Raw genomic sequence first — 24,891 nt, forward strand, 5'->3', positions numbered from 1 at the left:
TTGCGGAAAGTTTTAAAACCCTAGCTCAGCAAATGTCAAAACTGAAAGGTGACTGCATGTCGAAAATCAACAACACCGTTGACCAGTGCAATTCTTGTCCTAGGTAAGTTTTCATTAACTTTAACCTAGTAACAAGAAAGTCAAAAAGGGAGAGAAGGGAGAGAGATAACTTTATTTTGCCCGTCGCTTAAAATAAGCAAAATATTATAGTGAAATATGTGTAAATTTTTACATAAATATATTTTAATAGAAAAGGGAAGCAGTATATTGGAATCCTCAATATCGAATCAGCTTTTAATGTTCCGGTTTCTGAGGGCAAAAACCTGGCAAAGACGATAGTGAAGTCGCTCTCAAAAGATAGCGTGCGACAATTCCTGGGAAGCAACTTAAGAACTGTGCTGAAAACACTAAAGAACACGTTTACTTCCATTATGAAAAGTATGTTGTAACTTCTGACTTGTTTAAATATGGTGGTTCTTTTAATACGTCTCAAAGTAAATCAAAAAAGAGATTTGAGTTTGAAGCACACACATGTAGAAGAGTAAGACTAGATTTTTATTATCATTTTAAAAATAGCAGTAATAAATGTAAACAAGGGGACGAATTATTTCTTTGTGGTTGATATGTTTGATCAAGATATATTAAATGCAGTTAACAAAGCAGAAAAATTACCAGAAAACGAAATTAAGAAGGTAAATAGACGTTTTAGGATGTTCGAATCAACATGGGAAAATTGTGAAATTAATCAACGATGGTTGCTCTTAACACAATTTTACCAACAATTACAATTGCTACTATCGGACAGTTCTGTAAAAACTAGGGAAAAAAAATAATGAGTTACATTTCTTTTTAAATTTACAGATAAGGATATAAGCGAAATCCCGATGTTTTTAAATAACTTTCAGCCAAATTTGCAAGTCTAAGGAATTTCATTTCAAACCCTTCATCAGCCTTTAGTAATATGATCGGAAAGATCGGCAGTAGACTTAGTAAGTAAAATGAACTTTGGCATGTATTAATTTTACACAAATATAAATTATCACATATAATTCACAAAAAATGCTTAATGCTTTAAATCGTATATGTTCGTACTGTATTCTTTATTCAAGCAGGGCAATAAAGCAACCAGGAACTTTTAAGATATATATATATATATATATATATATATATATATATATATATATATATATATATATATATATATATATATATATATATATATATATAAATAATGAATTACATGTAGCTTTAATTCTTTGTTTCCTCCCTTAGGGCAGTTAAGGTTCTGGAGAAAAAAACGATCAGTAGCTGCCTGTTCTGCTTGCGACCTGTTAGACTCAGATGATGCCAATGTTGTTATAGCTAATGGTATGAAATTTTTAATTGTTATCCTTCTAATGTTGATATTTAAATACTGTTTTATTGTTACACACATGAGACTGAATATAAGATGCATTTACATTGCTTTAAAACAGGTAAAATTTATTAGTTGTTACTCTATAAACATTGTTTTAATTCAGTTTCTAGGGATATTCCATAAAAATATTAGTGCATATTTACTATTTTACAGTATGTGGTGCTGATGCAGCTAGTGGTTTGGAGGATATTACAAAGAGTATACAAAATCTACAACTTTTGTATGAAGACGTCATGAATGGAACTGTACTCACAGAGGTGTGTGTTCGATTTGTTCTTCTAATTCTAATAAAACCTTTAGCTTGTATATTTTTAAAAAAATCTTTCTTAATTGTCCCTTAGATGAACATAATATCATAAATAATCATTTTCCTGTTGTTATAGATACTAATTGGAGCGCCTCAAATGACGACCACTCCGTCCTTGTCTATCTCAGCTGATCTTGACCACATCATATACAGCATTGGACCAAGGACAAAAACATTGGGCGGGGTGCCCGGGGAGAAAATAATCTTCAGTGATAAACCAGCATCGTATGCTATGCTGGCAGATAAAATTTACAATGATTTTGTGTGAAAAGACCTAAATGTGAAAAAAAATCTTTACATGTACAAGTCCCTGTCTATTTTTATTTGTTCTTTTTTAAGTATATATACGTTTTTAAATAAAACTTGAAATCAGCATTTTTAAAGTTTTATTGTTTATCTTGGGTAATATAGATGATTTACAATACATGAACATGTAGATGCAGATTTGTAGCTCTTTGAAAAAAAAGACTGGAGAGCAACGATGTCACCCAGATTTTCCTTTATATTTCAATGTGAAAACTTAGATTACCTATTGTGGCCCGCCCTACCCCTGGGGGTCATGATTTGAACCCTAAAATACATGATTTCACATAAGTTTCACTTTTTCTGGCGCAGTGGTTCTTCTTCAGAAGATTATTTAATGACCCCACCCTATTTTTGTTTTTTCTTGATTTATCTAACCTTGTAAGGAGCATTGGCCCTTTATTTTAACAATTCAAACTCCCCTTTGGCCAAGGATATTTTGTACCAAGTTGGGTCAAAATTAGCCTCGTGGTTCTTGACAAGAAGTCGAAAATGTGAAAAGTTTACAGACGGACAGACAGACTTAGACACTTATTCAATGGGCGGCTTTGTCGCTCTCTGGTCGTCCATTCAATTTTTTTCAGACAAGCGACTACAGATATGCCTCTAAAATACATATATGTACATGTTCCGCTATATTTACAGTACGTGCTATCATGAAAATGCGAATGAATTGAATCACCAATTTCTAGAAACATCGATATCAAATTCTTATATCATCTTATTATAGTAAAAATTCACTCTCTTAATACAGAGAGCAAAGCACTACCGTCTTTTCCAATATATTCTGTCTAGTGAACAAGCTGCTTTTTCTATTTTTCCCAGCTTTAAAAATTTAACTCCTATTCCTAAATGTTTACCTTTCAACGGTTCAAGAAGGACTGTTTGTGGAAGTGTATGACGTAAAAATGGGAATCTTTTAAACTGATATTTCAAATCCAAAAAGGACTGTTTCGGACCATTGAAAGGTAAAGAAAGTATCAATATCATTGGAGCAAAATATATGATTAATTAATCTTATACCACTCTTAGAGCGCAAACAGCACAAAATACAAGAAATAATGCCTGAAGTGAGCGACAAAAAATCGGCGGCGTAAATAGAAGATTTTTTACAACTTGGATCTGTAGCTCTCTGCTGCCTTATCTGTCAGAATTTTCTCAAGCAGAGAGCTAGAGTTCTACAGCTATGTAAATACGTTGTTCGGAACATAGTTGCGAGAGGGAAAAATCTGTGTGTAACAAATTTATTCTACTTTTAATAATTAAATACACTGTAACGCGATGTTTATGCGAAAGTTTACAGACGGACAGACAGACGGACGACGGACAATTGGTGATCAGAAAAGCTCACTTGAGCTTTTCAGCTGTGACCTTGAGCAGAATAAGTAAACACTTATTCAATGAGCGGCATTGTAGCTCTCTGGTCGTCCATTCATTTTTTTTTCAGACAAGCGACTACAAATATGCATCTAAAATACATAAATTATGTACATGTACCGCTATATTTACAGTGCTATTATGAAAAGTCAAATGAATTGCATCACCATATTCTAGAAACATCGTAATTGTCACAGAGCAACATTTAAAATGGTCCTGCCAGTCATGAAACTGTTAAAAAGCCGAGCAATACTCGGAGAAAATTTACACCAAGAAGAGTTTGGTTGACATCCCGAATTGGCAGCAAAGGACGCGGTGAGAAGGTTGAAGCTGATAAGGAATCTCCAAAAAATCAAGGAGCACATTTGAATCCCTTTTCCAATCAAATCAAAAGGAAGTAAATCGTTAACTCATAAACTGTGTCTTCCGGCTTACTGTTTCTACAACTTAAACCAAAGCATTATATAAGATTTATGTTTCCGTAGAAAAGAAACCTTCAATATCACATGTAAAATATTAAATTGTGACAACTTTCACAGCGGAGGTCTTAATCAATCCACAATGTTATTGATTATGGAAAAAAAAACCGGATGTACGTGTAATGTAGAATTGAATTATAAACAACTTAACACATGTAGATATGTAAAATTTTGTAATTTTTTTTTTTACATGTAAAATATTAATTACAATATACAATATTTAAGTTAAAAAATTATACAATATATTACTTTAAAAAATTACATAATTAATATTGAAAACATTACACAATATGGTATTTTAAAAAATTACACAATATGTTATTTAGAAAAATATCAAAATATACATTATACACATAATTAATGATTAATTAATAAGTCATTAATTTCTCCTGCCACAGCAAGAAGTGCAACTAAAGAAGTTTAGGATTCGGGAGAAAACACCCCGTCTGGGCTGTAAAAAAAAAGAAAATATGTTTGAAAATGAAACGAATTCTATACAATATGTATACTCTACCAAAAAAGTGGATTTTTATTACAGTGTACTTTGTCATTTTTCCACTAAGGGAAAACATGATATAGTTTAAAGTTTACTAAGTTTTCAAAGTGAGTCTTACCAAGAAAACATCACATTTAAAATAAGCTTTCTTCTGTTACAACATGTTTATTGATGCAAAGGTAAAGGAAAACCCATAAATAATACTGAATAAGATATTAGATTTAAATTATGAGAAATTCTCACCTCAGCAACTGTAGCCAATCGGTTTTCAATTGCAGCCTTCGCAAAAGCATTATTAATTGATGTGGTTGACATCTTCTTGGCCTGTGGAAGATAGGGAAACAAATTAAAAACGTTAATTTGAATTAATATTTCAATATCTTTTTTTTAATTACTAGAATATGGATTTTTTTGGTATACCTCCATCTCCAGTGTCCTGGACATGACCCTGTTGACAGCAGGGCTGGAAGCACTGCTTGTCTAAAACATTGCCATAAAATATAATATATTATCATATCAATAAAATCATGTAAGATTACTTATTGCTGTCAATCTGTAAATTTCAAATAAATAGAAATTCTTTGACGATCAAAATATTGATGAATTTGAATAGTCTTACTTTCTTCTTCATTGTTTCTAGGCAAAATAACAAAAACATGTATTTAAAAAAATCTTTGTGAAACACTAATGTCCCCAACCCCTGAATGAGCAATCATGGTGAAGGTCAAAATTTCTCAAATGCACGCAGAATCTAAGGTCTAGAGATCAGTATTATTGGTATCCAAAGAATGGTCTCATCAAAAGGAATATACTTGTAAAGTATGAAGCCCTTGCATCAACCATTCCGAAAGTATGGTCAAAGTTAAAAGATTTTTCAAAAGTATAGGTCATGTTCTTAATAATATATTATAAATACTTATATTTACCTTCGAAATATGTCTTAGAAAACTTTTAAGACTTTTTAGACTTTTAAGATAGAAAGATCAAAAATTGTTGGTACACAAAGGAAGGTCTTATAAGAAAGCAAAAAAAAAACCATATGTGAAATACAAAAAGTACTAGTACCAACAATTTAAAATTTGTGACAAAGGGTCAATTTCTTTGAAAAGAAGATCAAATTTCAAGGGCAAAGTCAAAATGTCTGAAACCCGAGGCTGGCTCATAACAAACCAGAAGTCTCTGATGAGACTGTAGCTCTACTGCTCACTACATGAAACTTTGCAAAAGCAGCGATAAATAGAAGTATGTATCTTAATGTAGTCTACATGTACATGTACCTGTGTGCCAAGTTATTTTGAAATCAAACTAAAACTGTAGGAAGAGTAATGTAATAAAAGTATTTTAAAGATTTATTTTTAGAAACCATACCAAAAACATATAGCGAAAACAAAAACCGATATAAATTATCGTGCACCGTAGTGTAGTCTAATGCTGTGCTAAATTAGATTGGAACCAAACTAAAACTGTAGCAGGAATAACGTTATAAATGCATTCTACAGAAATTTTTATTTTTAGTAAACATGGCAAATCGATTCGTCATAAGAAAAAAAATAATTTTTGAATTATATATATGCACCTTAGTGCAGTCTACTCGTGTGCCAAATAATAGACTTCATGTAAAACTATAAAAGAAATTGTGTTTTCATGGAATTTTCAGAAAATTAATGTGTATTTTTAGCAACCTTGGTAACAGATTCATCGAAATCAAAAATCGATGCACTAAATAGTGTGGTCTCATATTGAAATCAGGCCAGAACTAGGAAGGGTAGCGCTTTAAAGGAATTTCACAGAAAAATTCTATTGTTCTTAACTATACCAACATCGTTCATTAAAATCAAAAACCGATTCACTAAGTTTTGTATCTGTAGTGTACTCTTCTTGTACGCCAAGTTTTATTGAAATTGGGCCAAAGCTGTAGGAGTAGTAGTGTTTAGAAAAAAGTCGTTTACAAACAAATCCACGGACGAGGGAACCTTACTATCACATACGCTGTTCTTGTCAATGACCAGTACAGCTAAAATGCACATGTAAGATATAATAGTCTTTGCTCTGACCATTCAAAAGAAATGGCAAAGGTTAACGTTTTTTTAAAAGAAGGTCAAATTCCATGCATGGTCAAAAATATTTATGTATTTGCATCAAAGAAAAAATCCACAAGAAAAACGCTTGAAATATGGAGGCCTTGGCTCCAACCATTCAAGTTATAATATATCCAAGGTTAAGGTTAAGTAAACATTTCAAAAGTGGGTCAAAGCTAAAGGCCAAGAGGTGAAATATCAAAGAATCGAAACAGAAGGCATACAAAAGTTGTAGGAAAAATTAAAGTTTTATGGACAAAAGACAAAAGGGCCAGACAGACGGACAGAAAGACCTAAAATCTTTCATTGCGGTGGCATAATTTTTTGATTTTGAAACATAAGTTAGCTCCTGCTTCTTCAAGGCATTGCCTGACTAAAATAGAAAACCATAGCAGTTATCATGTAAACATGAATTTCTTCAAAAATTAATTCAGTAATAACCGTAGATATACGACTGACAAAAAATATTCTGCTCTGTATTACCTGGGCCATTGTTTCATCATTCCTGTCCTTCTCGGCAGCCGCTGAGAAGGCATTTTGAATAGCCGTTTGGCTCATCTTTTTGGCCTAAAAAAATGGCAGAGATTTAAACAAACTTTAAAAATCTTTAAGGAAATATAAAAGATATTAACAGCTAGTGTTTAATTAATCAAGGTATAAAAATATGTCCGAGTATCCTTAATTACTTATCTTTTTATTTACAAATTGTGAGTGTGTGTGTGTGTGTGGGGGGGGGGGGTCGTCGCATACCTGTAAAACCCGCTTTTCATCCATGGGGCTTTTGAACAAAATGGAGGATATTCTTCGTGCCTATAGTATAAACAAGAAAAATGGTTTGCTAAAAGCATGTCTTCTCATAACGATAAAAGATATAATACGAAAACAGAGACAGAGAAAAAACAGCCAAGAGGACAAGCGGGAATTCTGTCCCTTTTATGTATTTGAACACAGTCATTGTATGATTACTTCGTATTGCGAAATACAAAAGTCCTCTGCTAATGTTTATGAAGTTAATATAAAACAATACAATACAAAGAAGAGGCCCATGGGCCACATCGCTCACCTGAGTATGCAGTTCTTTACCAGATTCCCCCTCTTGCTATACCTATCATGCCCCACTACCACCTTCCCTATTATGATTTTAAAACTTTAGAATCTACACTACCCCAGGATGGAGTACATAAGCTTCACATAAGTTTCAGCTTTCCTGGCCCTGTGGTTCTTGAGAAGAAGATTTTTAAAGATTTCTTCTATATATTTCTATGTTAAACTTGGATTCCCTATTGTGGCCCCGCCCTGCCCCCAGGGGTCATGATTTTAACAATTTAATATCTACACTACGCAAGGATGCTTCCATATAAGTTTCAGCTTTCCTGGCCCTGTGGTTCTTGAAAAGAAGATTTTTAAGTATTTGTTCTATATATTTCTATGTAAAACTTGGATTCCCTATTGTGGCTCCGCCCTATCCCCGGGGGTCATGATTTTAACAATTTAATATCTACACTACCCAAGGATGCTTTCACATAAGTTTCAGCTTTCCTGGCCCAGTGATTTTTGAGAAAAAGATTTTTAAAGATTTATTCTAAACATTTCTATGTAAAACTTGGATTCCCTATTGTGGCTCCGCCCTATTCCAAGTGGTCATGATTTAAAAAATTTAATATCTACACTACCCAAGGATGCTTCCACATAAGTTTCAGCTTTCCTGGCCCTGTGGTTCTTGAGAAGAAGATTTTTAAAGATTTGTTCTATATATGTCTATGTAAAACTTGGATTCCCAATTGTGGCTCCGCCCTATCCCCGGGGGTCATGATTTTAACAATTTAATATTTACACTACCCCAGGATGATTTCACATAAGTTTCAGCTTTCCTTGGCTAGAGGTTCTTGAGAAGAAGATTTTTAAAGATTTATTCTATATATTTCTATGTAAAACTTGGATTCCCTATTGTGGCTCCGCCCCATCCCCAGGGGTCATAATTTTAACAATTTAATATCTACACTACCCAAGGATGCTTCCACATATGTTTCAGCTTTCCTGACCCTGTGGTTCTTGAGAAGAAGATTTTTAAAGATTTGTTCTATATATGTCTATGTAAAACTTGGATTCCCTATTGTGGCCACGCCCTACCCCCGGGGGTCATGATTTTAACAATTTAATATCTACACTACCCAAGGCTGCTTTCACATAAGTTTCAGCTTTCCTGGGCTAGTGGTTCTTGAGAAGAAGATTTTTAAGGGATCAACCCCATTCTATTTTTATCTTTTCTTGATTATCTCCCCTTGTAAGGGGACTTGGTCCTTCATTTTAAAAATTTAAACTTCCCTTCACCCAAGGATGCTTTGTACCATGTTTGTTTAAAATTGGCCCATTGGTTCTTGAGAAGAAGTCGAAAATGTGAAAAGTTTACAGACGGACAGACGGACGGACGGACGACGGACATAATGTGATCAGAAAAGCTCACTTGAGCCTTCGACTCAGGTGAGCTGAAAACTACATGTATACTAGAAATTGAATTTTTATCGATTCTCTCTGCTCCGTCCTTCTTGTTAACACATACAAACTAAAATAGTGCCTTACCTCTGCTAACATCCTGTTTTCCTCCTGAGCAGAATCAGGCACGGACGTGGTCGACTTAAACACAAAATAAATGATGGTTGTTGGTTAAGATGGCGTATTAAACTAAAAGACGCCAATGAAATAATTCGGAATTTAAATACAGAAAATCGGACAATGGTAACTACAGCTAATTAACATTTTTCATGTTTTCTGCATTTTCACTTCGCAATGTATGTACATATAATATGTTTTTTTATTCCGTACAAATGAAAATACGAGTAGAAAAAAAGACAAGTGACCAAATAACGTATATTGTATCCCGTGTAGACACACCTCAAACTCCTCGCTCCGACTGCCTTCGTCCGATAGGACGGCTAAAGCGTCTCTATATATACTGGAGCCGCTAGATGAAGCCTAGAAAAAAATACACTACAAATGACTATATGTCGCATAATGAGTACATCATTTACTTATTAATTTATAAGAGTCACGGGGGCCGAAACCGAGAGGTGCGGGGGGGGGGGGGCGGCTAGGGGGCATAACAAGCCAACCCCCACACCACCCCAAACTATTTTTTGCAAAGATAGACATATTAATATGAGGCTTGAAAATATGGGTTTAGTACTGCAACCTCCTTTTTTGTTGTTGGACGAACCCCTACTCCCTTTCAATTTGCTTCTTAAGTCTTTACTTTGATGGTATCCTAACCCATTTTTACTTTAAATAAATCAAACATTCAGATTCTGTAAAAACATAGGTTTCGTGTTTGAAATATACACGCATATAATAATTGAATAATAGTACGTTATTTAAATCCTTCAGTGACAACCTCTATCATTTTATTAAATACTGAATATATCATTACTATTATTAGAATTAATTTGTGTAAAACGAAAGAAGATACATTTTACTTAAAAACAAAACGGATATTAGTCTAGATTATTTTTAAGAATGAAGACACAAATGTCAAAAATCTGAGTCTGAATCTGAGCCCTAAAACCCTACATCCCCACCTCCCACCCCTTTTCCGAAGAGTAAGGACACTTAATATAATTAGCATCACGTTTTAAAAGGGACTTACACCTTTCATATGGTAAATCCTCTTATCATTTGTAACATGACTTATCTGCTATGTATTTTGCATTAAACTTTCGTTAACATTAATTCAGCCTCTAAAAATAAGTTAAATGAATAAGTTCTAATGTTTTACCTCTGCATTTTCACTTGATGCCCCTTTAAAATCATTCATTTTGATTCTATTCGCTGGGCTGAAATAAATTTAAGTATGACATATTATTAATAGAGGTAAAGGAAACTTTTATCTGATCTTATATTTCGTTTATTTTTATTGATGCAAGTTAATAATCATTTGCGTATACTTCTACTTACTGGTATATAGGTTGACAGTGAACGTTCCAAATGTGAAGAGGAATTCACAATTTCGAATTCGAATATTTAATTTCTGTCTCTCTGTTTCTGGAAGAGGAAAAAACAATTCGAATATTTAATTTCTGTCTCTCTGTTTCTGGAAGAAGAAAAAACAATTAGGCTATGAGCTAAGCATTTCAATGAATTATCTTGCTGTAATTAATATTATACTAACATCTAAAACATTTCGTTAAAACTTCTTTTCTACCTACCACAAATTATTGTCTGTGAAGCAGGCTGAGACGAGATTTCTATTGTGACGTCATTCCATAGTGATGCGTCACCCAGGTGTAAGTATGAACGATAACTCTTTTTTTTTTCCGCATGAAATTTTTTTACGGACCGTGTTTATTCACATTCCTTTTTTATTCTCCTTTATCTAAATAATCACGCGATACTTAAGCGAGGTGAGGGGGATTACGAGTAGAGTTGCAAACCTTTTCTCTTTTTATGTATCAGTCGAAAACGATATACAGTATTTAAAAACGGCTTATAGAGACACATACATGTATTACATTATCGATATCAAGTAATGCTTTATAGAGTACCAAAATAGGGAAAAGGTGTGTCAACCCCAGATTTAAAAAAAAATGGAAGGGATTGTGTCCCGCCCCCTTCCCCTAGTGCTGTGTCCTCCACGGGCAAAAGTTAAATTTTTCTCCTCCTAGCTATACTATAGGACTTTAGAGCAAAAACGTAACAGAATCTGTAAACGTCTAATGAAAGAACGTTTGGACGTGTCAGGAAGCTGAAGGGTTTAAACATTTAGTTTAAATTACTAAAACAAGACTTGTGTAAAATTAAACAAGAGATTTACATAATGTCATTGTCAGTGAGTTAAGCCCATGAATAAAAGGCAAGCATAAAAAAAATTATATTTAAATGAAATGTTTATTAAATCAAAATTCAAGTAAAATAAAACACAATAAAATGACAAGGTTGGCAGCTCGTCTGCTCGTTGGGCGGGTCTTACGATGCCATAACTACATGTAGACGTACATGTACGGATCTTAAATTTAAAAGACATATTATATATTATAACTCAAGAGCCCAATAAGCTGGAGGGATAAGGCTGATTTGTCGCCGTTGTTTTATAACACGAACTAACCCTCTAGGACCCTATGTTATGAGCGTCATTTTCTTTCCAACAAACGCTTGAAAATTAAAGAAAAAAAATCCGCTGTTCTGATGAAATACATATCTATGAAACTTTAAAAAATATCAGAATAATCTTATCAAGAAAATTATTCAGTTGGTGCTATTTGATGTGGCCTGTCTCGTTTTGGGAAACAATGGTATTTTTTATTTTGGCCTAGGGATTGTAATAGTTAGTTACAGGTTGACCATGAAGTTGTTTGAGATATTTCAAGAGGCAATTCTTTTCAGGACTGTCACTGATGCGCAACGGAGATGACAAGAATTTTTATTCAAATTGTGTGTGTGGGGGGGGGGGGGGGGAGCGACATATCAATTTCAATAACTCATGAATTATCAGTCAAAGTCACACAAGATTTTGGTATCTTGTTGATTAAAGTTGAATTAAAATATTTGATAACAATACTGGAAAACATATTCGAAATGATAGTTTTAATTTAATTCAAAAGTTTAATATGCGTTTCTTTTTCCTTTCAGTATATAATAAATAAACATTTTATCAGATCAAAAATGCAATGTAAATGGTTGATGTTTTCACAAGGTTGGAGACTTGTCTGCTCGTTGGACGGACGATACTTACTACATGTACGTACAGGTACGAGGGCTGTTCGGAAATTATTGAGACAATTACATTTTCTCCATAAAGGTCTGAGATAATTTCACGAAAATTCATCGACATTTTTTAAAGAACGAATAAAACACTTATGCGAAATTTCTAATTCCTATGATAATTAGATAAGTTTCGGTGAAATAATAAACATACATATGTCTATCGACCCGGAGCAGCATTGCTACGTCATTTTAACGTCACATCAGCCGGTGATGTTTTCGCATGTGAAACGATCGGGAAGCGTTTAATACTATTCCTTCTTTCTTATTACATACAATGTACAGCATTACAAAAATCAAATAGTCTCTTTTCTTAAACTATTCTTTTAAAACGTATGCTGTAAATTGCTGTTGCTACCCCAGTAAAAAATTTTTATTGGAGGGAAAGGATGACTTAGAATCATGCAGTGCCGATTTATGCAACGCGGGTTTAATACCGTAACGATATTAATATCGTACGGAATATTTCATGGTCGTCTGCACGGGCACTGGAAGTTAATGTAAATATATAGTATGTGTATGTATAAAAAAAGAAGGGTAGGACACTCTTTTTGAGGCAAATTCGGGTTTGGGGTATTTTAGGCCTTTCTCAGAAGACTTGGCGCGATTAATCGTTCACTTATAACTTACTTTAAATATATGTACCATTTCGTTCCGCTCCAATGCCGTCCCTTCGAAGAAAAAGATGTTTTTATACCTCCAAGTGCCTAAGAATTTTGCTAGACTGCCTTACTTCCGGTTTATCCAAACTGAATATAAAGATAAGTTCTGATTGGTCAATATATTACAATGAAATTTGGACAGCTGGATAGACATGAAGCGAGAAAAAATTTATTTGTTATGGTCTGTTCAAAATTTGTTGAAGGGTAAGTTGCAGTTTTATATTTTAGCCTTTTCACAATTAATTTTTACGAATAATGAAGAATATTATTTACAGTATAAAAAAATTCATGTTGTTTATGTGTATGAAATTGACCAATCAGAACTTACCTTTATATTCAGTTTGGATAAAACGGAAGTAAGACAGTCTAGCAAAATTCTTAGGCACTTGGAGGTATAAAAACATCTTTTTCTTCAAAGGGACGGCATTGGAGCGGAACGAAACGGTACATATATTTAAAGTAAGTTATAAGTGAACGATTAATCGCGCCAAGTCTTCTGAGAAAGGCCTAAAATACCCCAAACCCGAATTTGCCTCAAAAAGAGTGTCCTACCCTTCTTTTTTTATACATACACATACTATATATTTACATTAACTTCCAGTGCCCGTGGTCGTCTGGAGCTTTTAATTTTACTCAGGGTAAATTAATTGTAAAAAAAAAATGTATACCAATGAAATAACAAACTATAGCACTGTATTTTTTCTCGTTGTTATTGTTTTAGCAGGTTGTTCAGTCTGGAAAACAGTTCTAAATTGCGCGACACAAAATTTTGGGTATGCTGGCTGCTCCGCCCTTGACGTTAAAATCCATTTTGTCGTTGTTAGCAGATTTCTCTACCGTCCTTGATTTTTTTACGATCTCCGTATTTCTGTTCAAAATTATATCAAAGTTGCAAAACATGAATTTGAAATGAAGTTGAAAAATTATACACTTAAACTGAATTATTTTGGCTCTTATTATGGATCCACGAAGACTTAGAACGTTAGTGTTACATATTTTCAATATCCGATTTCGTGACTGCTCCGGGTACCCCAACTATTGATGCATTTATATACCATTGTAGAGAAAATATTTAATATTTGTAAAATATTTCTTGCTTTTATTAATTCTTAGTATATGTCAAACGTATATGCAAAATTTCACCGAAAGACGTTCATTAGAAAGCAAAATATACACAATGTCTCAATAATTTTCGAACAGCCCTCGTATGTACATGTATTTTAATTTTAAAAGACAGCTTGATTATCACTCTTTTTTAACCCAGATATATTTAATTACCGAATGTTTCAAAGGCATACGGCTGATTTGTCGCTGTTGTTTTATAACACGAACTACGTCTAGGATCAAACGTTTAAAATCACAGAACAAAATCGGCTGCTCTAATAATGTGCAGTTTGATGAAACTTAAAAAAAATATTAGAATAATCTTATCAAGAATTTTTTCAGTTGGCGCTATTTGATTGGGTCAGTCGCATTAGTGGAAACAAAGGTATTTTTATTTTTGGCCTAAGGACTGTAATAATTAGTAACAGGTTGATCATGAAGTTGGTTGAGAAATTTCACGAGGCAATCCTTTTCAGCAATATGATTGATGATTTACAAAATATTGAATCGTTCCCAATGGCAATATAAATGTCCTAAATGCAGCACACATTTCCACATTTTTTCGTATAAATAGTGAATTAAAACAAAACGACTTCTACATTCTGTTTCTTTTTGGGCATTTGTGTACAAGTACGTACTTTTTATTCATTTTAATTTTTAGTTTAATTAAAATTGTGAATTTCAACATCCGATAAATAAGTTGTGTTGTTCGACGCATTTTATCATCTTTTAACAGATAAAAATAAATTACTTAGTGTTATTTAACACATGAAGATCTATTTTGGAAATTCCGCAACAAAATAAGGTATGTTGCTTTGCAAAACATTACGGTCAATCAAATGGGTTTCCCCCAAAATTTGAATTGGTAATAAAGTCGCTCCTTCATATTAACCAAAACATTTGGAACTGAAAACCATATAAAATGATCGAATATTTGCTTTGTTTGAATATCTTAGAGTGTACAGACGGAAAAGGCTTCAGTTTGAAAGAAAAGTAAAGGTCTTCTGCGCTGTTAAATAATCTTCATGCTGATTTTGCATCAGTTTGAGTCTTATTCAGGCCGCTAATTGATTTAAAAAATGACAAAATATTAAATTCTATAGTACTAAATGTTTAAAAGAAAGTGAGTAAAAAGATATAGAATAGCTCAATATTTCAGCAATATTCTTTTTCAGGTATAAAAATGGTGATTGTGTTGATTATTTATGCCTTGGTCTTTTTTACAAGTCATGGATTGAAATTAGGACAAGAAATCGAAAGTAAGTTCCTCTAGGCTAATGATATTTACACATACTTTGTCGGAAATGTATAGCTTCAAATTCTATGAAAAGTAAAACAATATTTTTGTTGCGATTTTAGAGGTTAACGAGTTTGCAACAAAGGAAATGATAGCTGAAATGACTTCAGGAATCACTGGTCTGGCAAGGCGGATCCAAAACACTAATACAATATGTATTGACGAAATCAACAGAATTCGTAACTACGTCTGTGCTAAATGTACTGGAAATCCGTGAGAGTTAATTTTTGAAAATTATGAATACATCTATTCCACAACCTGTCCTTTATCTCTTTAAAGATTGTGCAATATAAAATAATTTTTCTATTTGTGTTAAGATTCTGAAATTTGTTTATGAATTGAATTTAATTTCTGATGTTTAAATAAATGACATTGACATTGATTGTTGTGTCAACGATTTCAGAAAATGACATTTCAAAATGTATTATCAAATTTAATCATTAAATAAAATTTTTCAGTGTCTTGCCATCTCTGACCGATATAAAACAAAATTTGAATAGACCGGTTCCAAAGATTTTGAAGCTCTTTTATGCTTTGATGGATGCTTTAACACCCGAGGCAATAGAGTTAGTGGGAGAACGGAAATTCATGATGGAAGAAGACTTTGGAAGAATGGCTGATTATCTTAAATTAGCAACAAAACCAGGTGAATACTGGGTAATTTTAAAACAAAAGCCAGAAATCAAAGATGATTAACTTTCAATTTTTTAGCTACTTATTGATACACACTCCAGAAAAAGTAAATGTTATGTAATTTTTCATAAATAGCAGTATTGCTTTATTTAACTCGATATTCATGCATTAAATAATAGTTTCTTTTCTGTCAATTTAATATTCTGAAATCCCAGTTTAGCGTTTCAATAATGATATTTCTATTTTAAAGAACTAGGAACACCGCTCGAAGAATCAAAACGCATAAGCGAAGAAATTGATTTAAAACTAGGGAATGTGACTACCAACTTTCGAAATGCAGGTAAGGAGAGAGAGAGTTTCTTAACCTTTTTCTTCATAAATTCTTCATTGTGCCTTATTAAAAGATGGATAGGACAAAAGATGCTTATTTCTGTATGGCACCTACTCCCACTGCAATTGTTTTTAGAGATCATTATCTTTTCTGCTCCACTTTATGTGGGTTTAATGTACTTATGGGCTTGCTCTCTATTTGTTATCTACATACTGTTTGGCAGGTGTTGTAGGAAGACGAAAAAGACAATCTACCATCACTATAATCAGATCTTGTCCGCAGTGTGATAGCCTGGATGGTGTGGACATCGAACAATACATTGATATAGGTAAATAGAATTGTTTTGGTTGCTTTTATGTTTGGCTGTGTTTCTGTTTAATTATCTGTGAATTGTCGCATCAGATGCATCTTCTTGCGGATGGTTTACTTTAGGTACATTTTTGTAATATTTTAAAATTTTTATTTTCATTTTCCTGCAAATCAATTACACACTTTATTCAAGTCATGAAAAAAAGATTTATTTTTGAAAATCTTGCTTCTAGAAAACAAGTACTTTTACTTTTAAAATGTCAAATAAAATGAGAAAATGATTCTATATCAAACCAAAGAAACTACATTCTACCGGTCATGTAGCCTGGTGGTAAGACGTCCTTCAAGCACCCTGCATTAGATGTGAAAGCCATGGGTCTGTCATGGTGTGAACTTGAAAACCGAGGTAGTGACTCTTCCTTAGCCAATTTCCGGCAATAGAGCAAAATTCACGGTTCTTTTTGACAACTGACAAGACTTCAAAAACCGTTGTCCACCGATACGGTGGGCGTTAGCATGATAAAGAAACCTGACTGCTCAATGGTCACGAGAAGAGATATTAATTTTTAAGTTATATGAGACGTAAATCAACATGCAGTCAAACATTCCATATTATATTTGAATAAAAACTACATATGATTATTAGTGATATGTTTGTCAATCCTGACAAGGTCAGAATCAAAGCAAAAGATTTTTCTGAAGCTGAATTATTTAAACAGAGGGATATTGGGATATAAAAATATATAAATAATTTATACAGAAAAAGGTTTTAATAACTTAGGGACGATGTGTCGATTGATTGACTATACATGTATGTTGTTTAACTTCGCTCTCGAATTTTTCTCTCAAATAGAGACGCCACCACTTGCTGGTGGAGAGCTGAATATTTTATCCTGTGATCGGCACTCAGTGCCATTGAGCGGGGAGCTCGAGGGGTCTTTTTCGTGCCAGCATCTACTGCGATAGGAGACTTCGGTTTATTCGGTCTCTTGCGAAGGACAGGTTTCCACGTCCCACAGTGGGATTCGAATCCGCTACGTAAGGATTAACTTCTTACTTCGCAACTCTGGAGCAGCCGCTTTAACCACTACGTCACGCATACGACTTACATGTGTAAAAAAAAAAACTGCGTTTATACATCAAATCTTTACTTGGAAATTGTTAGATCATCATCATAAAAAAGCTATAGGATAAAAAACTATATTTACATTTTATTAAAAAACAAACAAATTATTATAAGTTAATTTTACATTTTCACCTGATCCTAATCCAATAAAGAGATATTAACGCGATTTTCATGTAAAATTTGAAAATCAAATGCTTGTGTTTATTTATGCTAGTTTGTGGACCAACAGTGTTATTAAGCATCGACAGCATCATGGAACTGGCTGACCGGTATCGACTAATATTTAACACAACATTAGATTTAAATAATTACGACCCAATCATTCAAGAGGTAAGGAATAGTTCTTTAAAAAAACAATAAACGATTTTATTAAAATTTCCAATTGATTGATAAAAGCATGTTTCTCAATGTTGAACTTGAAAGAAGAATGTGTTTTTAACTTTATTTCTATTAAAAAAATATGAAAACGTGGGGGAAAAAAGAATCTTTTTGCGATTGAAACATTCACATAATTATATCTATCTTTTTCAATTTCATTTTAGGTGGACTTTGATGAAAAAAGTGTCATATATCAACTTACACCGTATTTCAGCGTTGTAGCTGACATCAAAAGTTACAAATATAGAATAGAGCAGACCATCTATACAAAGGATTCAACACCAGTTTCTCTTCATTTCAACAACTTGAACGAAACTGCTAAGTTTTTAGCCGGAGAAATCATGGAGAAACACGTTTATGGTCCAGGCACAGGATTTGGCTTTGCATAATAATGGTTTATGTTTCATGTTTCTTTTATAAATGATCGAATCCATGTAATATTCAGTACATGAACATAATAAAGGACTATTTCGAATTCGATATTTTTGATTTTTTAAAATCATAATATCGTGTAAAGGGTTGAAGATAAATCCTTTATTTATAGAGAATAGCTACATGTATATATCAGAAATGAAGTCCATATTGCCACAAAAACCTTAAGAAAGGTATTTTAAAACTTACCAAAGAAAACTGTTGGTATCGAGTTTGATTAATCAAAAATTATGTTATCATATTCGTTTAATTGTATATTTTGCACAGCTCTATTAATTCTTCTGTACTTTTTTGCCATAGGTGATTTTTATATCCGTAATTCATCGATCTTTGAAAAATACACTTTTTTGCAATTTTTTGTCTTCAAATAATCGCTTATGATCAGTTATAGGCTCTCTATTCCCTGTACTTGGGAGAAAGAAATAGATGATGAGTTAGATAAAATATGAAAAAATACATTTAAGGAATGAATTTAATAGCTACCCATTTTATACGGTATAAACTGGGTTGGGGCAGTTTACGCTTTATAAACCGCGACGCGGTTTATAAAAAAGCGTAAACTGCTCCAACCCAGTTTATACCGTATAAAATAAATTCATTGCTTATAATTTAATTTTCATTCATTTGATGTAAGAAAAAAGATGATTTTCCAGCAAAATGACTTCAATTTGTACAAATTTGAATGTAACGTCCCGCGGATTGATACGTTTTTGACGAAAGTCATTGTGACGTAGGCAACCCATTTTATACAATATACAGTAAATATTTTATCCGACCAAATACAGCGTTACAATCAGAATTAAATTATATACATATAATTAAAACAATAAATCATTTCTTTGAAATCGGAACACTTCTTTTCTTAAGAACTTAAATTTCAAAGACTTGAAGAGACATACACTACCAGAAGTAGCACTAACTTCAGCATTACTTTTTGATCTCTTCGACTCATGTGAGAAAACGCAAGCTTTATTTTTTTAATAACCTCAATTCAAATAAGCATTACCATTTTTGATTTTGTAAAACATATCACTATTACAATGATCTAGTTGGCAAATATAATCTATCATTGGGTTGTATTCAACTAACATATTCCATACAAATCATTAGGGGTTTGTTATTTTTATTCAAAATTTGACTGTAGAACGTTAAACATGCATTGCATGGTAGTGAGGGAGACACTTTTTCGCTCTTAAAAAATCTCATATTACTTGAAAGGAAAATGATTGTTCGTGGGCGAGAAAACTTCATATCTCCCTAACATTCATTCGAAAACATTTTATTATCCAAGATGCACGAAATTTCAAGAAAATTAAATGAATAGAACAATGTGAAACAGATATCAGTCATACCGTTAGCATCGCTTATAAAAATTGCTATATTCCTACTTGCAAATTCTGTTTGATTTATAAACCAGTAACTTTAAACCCCATCCCTTATACAAATGTAATTTTTTTGTTTAATTTTACATCTTTGAATCAACACAATCAATCGACGATAGAAAGAAACTAATTCACTAAATACGCTTTTAGTTGCCTTATTGAAACATCACAATCAGTTTTCTTTGCATAACAAAGACAATTGTCAAATGACTTTCGCGACCAATCGCATTTTGCCAAACTTGTGATAGTTTATACAACTACATATATATATGTATATAGATACATTAATTTCATGAAGTATAATGAAATACTTTTATTGCATAAGGGAATTAAATTGGAAGATTTATCCAACCAAGAAAAGTGATATTTCGGGAGGACGAAGGGAAAACAATTTTTTTCTTGGTTGAATTTTTTTCACAAATTGATGCAACGAATTGTTTATCAAACCGAAGCAAACCAACTCTTTAAAAAATGAACACTCGGTTTCAAATTCAGCACTGTTATAACGTCACTATCAGTTATTAAATGTCTATGAAACATTTAACTGAAGTCTTTTTGAAATTCAAAGGCGTTTCCTTGATTATTCATTCAAAGCATCCTTTTCGAAAAATGATCATTTATTTTATCAATGCTGCTCTCGGGAGTTTTCATTTAACGAATGAAAACTATTACGGCAACATTCATGACATTTCCGAAAAGGTTTATTTTATTGAATAACGAAAGAATGTTTTGTTGCCCTGTCACGTGACTGTCTAAAACCAGTTTCAAACGTGTCTTGTAGAATAATTATAACGACGTATAATTGTCCGTCCTATGGCTCGTGGTGGGTAAGACCGGTCAAAAGTGGGATGCTTATATACTCATATTCTTCTCATCCCACTTGTTCAATTACCATAAATCCTTGCTTTATAGCCTGTTTACAGATTTTAATGGTTCAAAATTTTTTTTAAGTTTTCATTTAAAAACGTAAAAAAAATATGTCAACAAAAACTATAAAAGCAATCTTTATGTAAAAATAGTTTTAAAAATATTGCTTACATGTGTTATAAGAGACAAGTAAAAAAGTATGTCTTTAGAATTTATTAAAATATTATATGAAAGCTTTCACAGAGATGAACGTAAAGAAGAGAATATAATGAAAATATCATGACATAACATACTGTCAAAGTGGCAAAGTAAAGAACGGTAATTTTCAGTGTCTTCTGAGAACTATTAGGCAAGGAAAATATCTCTATATTTATGTGTGAATATTGCTTTGGGAAAGGAATACATACTATGGTCTAATATTCTTTAAGGAATAATTTTTTATTTAAGCAGTAATACATTTTTAGAAAGTCCTCGGGTTATTTTCATTCTGTGTCGTCCGCAAACTCCTCCTTCTTCTGATCTAATTCACCGTCTTGCTGATCATCTGCTTGTTTCAAAAAACATGAAATCAATGAATAGCTCTGTGTCAATTTACAAAATAAGCAAAAAATGTTTAATTTTTAATATTAACAATTTATGCTTCAATGCTTTAGTAATGATAGTTTTAATGAAAGTTTACTTTTGAACAAAAAATATGTTTCAAGACAATACTATTGAAATGATTTGATTTCAAAACTTCCTTTCCAATTACTGCGTATATGGTAGGTGGAAATCTGATTAGAGGCCTAAAGATGAAAAAAGATGTGAATTGGGCACAAAGACAGACAATAAACTCACCTTCCGGGTCTCCAGCACATACGTCTTCATACAGGTCCATGTACTCCTCCTTGGTCAGGATATCATCTGTAGGGTAAACATTGTTATGTCGTAAAAATTTTTTTATTCAGTGAAATAATAAATCTTTAATCTTACGACAGAGTGATACATTAAAGATCAGTGTGATTTAATTTACTTCGAATCCTTCATAAAACTTTTACTATTATCATCTCTCTCTAGTTTAAAGATTACAAAAAGTAATAAATTACTACATGTATGACTACCCGGTAGATTTCACATCGAGTCATTCGTCATGTATGTTTACAAGTAATTATAATGCCCCATTTTCTCTGAGTACATTATTTGCGAGCAGTATCATTAATTTTAGGAAGTTTTATGACTAATTTACACACCACTGTTCTGGTCCAGTTTATCAAATAGGTCTTCTAACTCCACTAGTCCTGTACTTTGAATCAAGGTTGCAAATTCATCCTTGCTAACATTGTTGTCGAAGTTCAAATCAAGAGTGTTGAATCTACAGATATCTATATCAGGTATTTCCTGCACAAAAGATAGAATAAATACATATTTACCTCTTACATATTGAAAAGATAAAAATTAATTTATAGAAAAAATAAATTATCTAAAAAAAAATGGAGAAGACTTTTATTAGAGACGCAAATGTTTCGAGACTTTGGTTATTATTTTTTCTGAATAACGTTCATATTCATACTGCGTTTAAAACATAACTTTATGTAACCTCAGAGTACATTTCCTTTCATTTTAGATTAAAAAAGCACAGCCTTAAAAAGTGGCATCAGGTATGAAAACCTTAAAAAGAAGAACTATTTTTAAAAGTTAAGATGTTTAAAATGATAGATGGCTTTTTTCAGACTATCTAAAATTAAGATATTTCTATTTGTTTTGCTACTTTATATTAAGATAGGACTTTCCTGTAAATTACACTATTTAAATCAATCGCGTTTCATATAGATATCACAGATTTGAAACAATAACTGATTTATTTCCGACTCAGAAATAAATACCAGACACAGTTTAAAGTCAATTTAACTAGTAGAAACGTGGGGTTATTTAAGTTCAAAATAGTTGGAATTTTGAATTCGAACGTAAATAACAGATATCATGTTTATTATCTCGTATTTTTATTTTTTTAGCCCACATACAACAAATATAGCTTTAGAAATTAAGGATTATTAATACGTTTACATAAATAGTATACAAGAATAAGATTTTTCAAACATACGCTTTCTACAGATCGCTTTCTGTCTCTCCTAAACATGTCCCGTAATCTTCTTGCCATGGAAGCTACTGTAATCACAGTGCCTGCAACCTTTATTGCTCTACCCAAACCACTGGATCGGGACCTAGACCTTGATCTAGAAGAACGCCTCCGGCCCCACGATTCCGCTTGGTCAATTGTCAGAAGACCAATCAGGCAAAGTACAGCGAGGGAACGGAAAATAAGCTAATTATAAAAAATTTAAAAAATTAATTTCATTGTACTATGTATGAATAAAACGTTGGCAAAACAATTTTGTCAGAAAAATTCTTACAAGAAATATTCACTTAATTACAAAAGATATAATACAATGAAAATATATATATTATAAGAAAATATATTTTGGCGTTGACTTATATTCTCTACCATATTTAATTGAGGTGGGTTACACTTTAACTTAATTAAAGCACTTACCATGACTTCAGATGCTGCCTCTCACCTCTAAGATAAAAAATGAATGTATGGAGAACTTATTTATACTGACGACAACTTCCTTGTGAAAAGAACAATGACGTACGTCAAACATCTTGCATATACTTAATTTCTACTTAAAAATTGGTTTCTTATCAAACTTACTAACTTATTTACAAGTATTTTGCATGATAAATTTCATTGGTGCTTTAAAAATGAGTTTATGAAAGTGAAACTACTTCAGAAACATTTCTTAGAAAGATGCTCTTTGGACGAGGTCAAAATTTGAAACATGTTAAAATCGTGTAACTTAGAAATCCCGTAGATACTATATTATTATAAGTATTTCATAGTTTGAAAATTTTCAGTACGAAAAACATTTATTGTTAGATAAGACTTACTGTCGATGATGTATGAAAGAAATAAAGTTTTAAGACAACGTGATTAAGGTTTAAGGATGCCGATTGCCAGAATGTTATCATTTTTACAACGTAATAAATATATATTTGAGTCTGTTTTAAAACAGAAACGTGTACAACATTTTTAAGAAATGTGAATGATAGACAAAACAATGGAGAATACCGTCATGCAGACTGATTTCTTTCTTTTTAATTCCATAAATACTCATTAAACAGAATACTGTTTCGCGTAATTACATGAAAATAAAGTTCTCGCGAATGAAAAGTAATAATTAACAGTATGAGACAATGGTATAAAACGTAATGTTTCAAAATATAGACCTGAATCTATACTCAGAGAGTCGTCAAATAATATGTTATAGCAATCGGTATGCCTCATGCAACTCATAATGTCTCAATTTTTTCAACACATTATTTCAACAAGTAGAATTGATGCAAAGCATCAAATCGGCCGCAAACATAACATTTCAAAAAGTACTTTCAATTCTTTAAAGCATCCATGCAATGAAAGCGCAAGATATTCAAAGCTGAAATAGTGATCATTTTTATTGCAGGCTGTCTTCAAAGCAAAATAAATAATTTTTTTTTTAGTAGAAATAAATAGAGTCATTGATGTATATAATGAAGTCAATGATAAATGTTAATTTATTGTCATCAAAATGAAGATGTAGGCCTATCAAGATGAACCACGTGCTGATACATTGGACCTTTGTCAAGTGATAATGCCATGGTTTCTGCAGAGTGGACTAGGCTGCAAGGCGAGGGCGGTGCAAAATGTAGAGAAAGATATCCTTCTGCAGCTGTGGCACATTCAAAACAATTTTTACTTCTTGAACAACTTTTAAATTTTATTTTTCAGCAGGTATACGTTTACGTCATTATAATCCGGAAAATAATGACGATTTTCCTTCATATCTTACACACTCCCAGGCTTGGGAGTAGCTATTGTAAAGTCTTTTTATTTAACCATAAATAATCAATTATCTGATGAGAAATGATAATTAAATTGAATCATAATAACAGCAATTGATACTTATGGTTTAAAGCATGTTATTGAAATATTTTACTCCTGATTTTAAAGATGTTTTCATTTCAGAATTATTTTAATGAGCCGTTATAAAAAATAATCTAATCTAGTTTCATTTCTCCATGTGCACTTTCTAACACAACCATAAATAGATCGGCCGCTGCTGCGGCCGATAATAATTAAAAAGAT

At 32.3% G+C, this 24,891-nt stretch overlaps 4 protein-coding genes and 1 long non-coding RNA gene across 5 annotated transcripts; 2 read left to right on the top strand and 3 right to left on the bottom strand.

Moving 5' to 3' along the window:
- The first annotated feature begins 961 nt into the window (after positions 1–961).
- Positions 962–2,027, top strand: LOC134266343 (uncharacterized). The gene is made up of 4 exons (XM_062748591.1): positions 962–989; positions 1,273–1,368; positions 1,571–1,674; positions 1,801–2,027. The coding sequence occupies exons 1-4, from the start codon at positions 962–964 to the stop codon at positions 1,990–1,992; spliced, it is 420 nt and encodes a 139-aa protein (XP_062604575.1). The 3' UTR covers positions 1,993–2,027.
- A 2,156-nt stretch (positions 2,028–4,183) lies between these two features.
- On the bottom strand, positions 4,184–7,263 carry LOC134266335 (uncharacterized). The gene is made up of 5 exons (XM_062748583.1): positions 7,208–7,263; positions 6,941–7,024; positions 4,800–4,859; positions 4,623–4,703; positions 4,184–4,334 (listed from the first exon to the last, which is right to left on the bottom strand). The coding sequence occupies exons 1-5, from the start codon at positions 7,229–7,231 to the stop codon at positions 4,263–4,265; spliced, it is 321 nt and encodes a 106-aa protein (XP_062604567.1). The 5' UTR covers positions 7,232–7,263; the 3' UTR covers positions 4,184–4,262.
- Positions 7,264–9,036: 1,773 nt separating this feature from the next.
- LOC134266336 (uncharacterized) lies at positions 9,037–10,493 on the bottom strand. The gene is made up of 4 exons (XR_009991949.1): positions 10,406–10,493; positions 10,227–10,284; positions 9,350–9,430; positions 9,037–9,091 (listed from the first exon to the last, which is right to left on the bottom strand). It is a non-coding gene; the product is annotated as an uncharacterized LOC134266336 (long non-coding RNA).
- Positions 10,494–14,947: 4,454 nt separating this feature from the next.
- On the top strand, positions 14,948–18,523 carry LOC134266337 (uncharacterized). Its single transcript, XM_062748584.1, has 8 exons — positions 14,948–14,967; positions 15,150–15,233; positions 15,334–15,484; positions 15,730–15,917; positions 16,155–16,244; positions 16,459–16,563; positions 17,885–18,000; positions 18,213–18,523. The coding sequence occupies exons 2-8, from the start codon at positions 15,158–15,160 to the stop codon at positions 18,435–18,437; spliced, it is 951 nt and encodes a 316-aa protein (XP_062604568.1). The 5' UTR covers positions 14,948–14,967; positions 15,150–15,157; the 3' UTR covers positions 18,438–18,523.
- A 3,412-nt stretch (positions 18,524–21,935) lies between these two features.
- On the bottom strand, positions 21,936–23,353 carry LOC134266338 (uncharacterized). The gene is made up of 3 exons (XM_062748586.1): positions 23,260–23,353; positions 22,810–23,031; positions 21,936–22,106 (listed from the first exon to the last, which is right to left on the bottom strand). Exons 1-3 carry the CDS (start codon positions 23,260–23,262, stop codon positions 21,951–21,953), a joined length of 381 nt encoding a protein of 126 aa, XP_062604570.1. The 5' UTR covers positions 23,263–23,353; the 3' UTR covers positions 21,936–21,950.
- Between the last annotated feature and the right edge of the window lie 1,538 nt (positions 23,354–24,891).

The sequence above is a fragment of the Saccostrea cucullata genome, unplaced genomic scaffold (assembly GCF_032062105.1).
Source record: "Saccostrea cucullata isolate Sc308-1 unplaced genomic scaffold, CSIRO_AGI_Scuc_v1 ctg914, whole genome shotgun sequence".
NCBI lineage: Eukaryota > Metazoa > Mollusca > Bivalvia > Ostreida > Ostreidae > Saccostrea > Saccostrea cuccullata.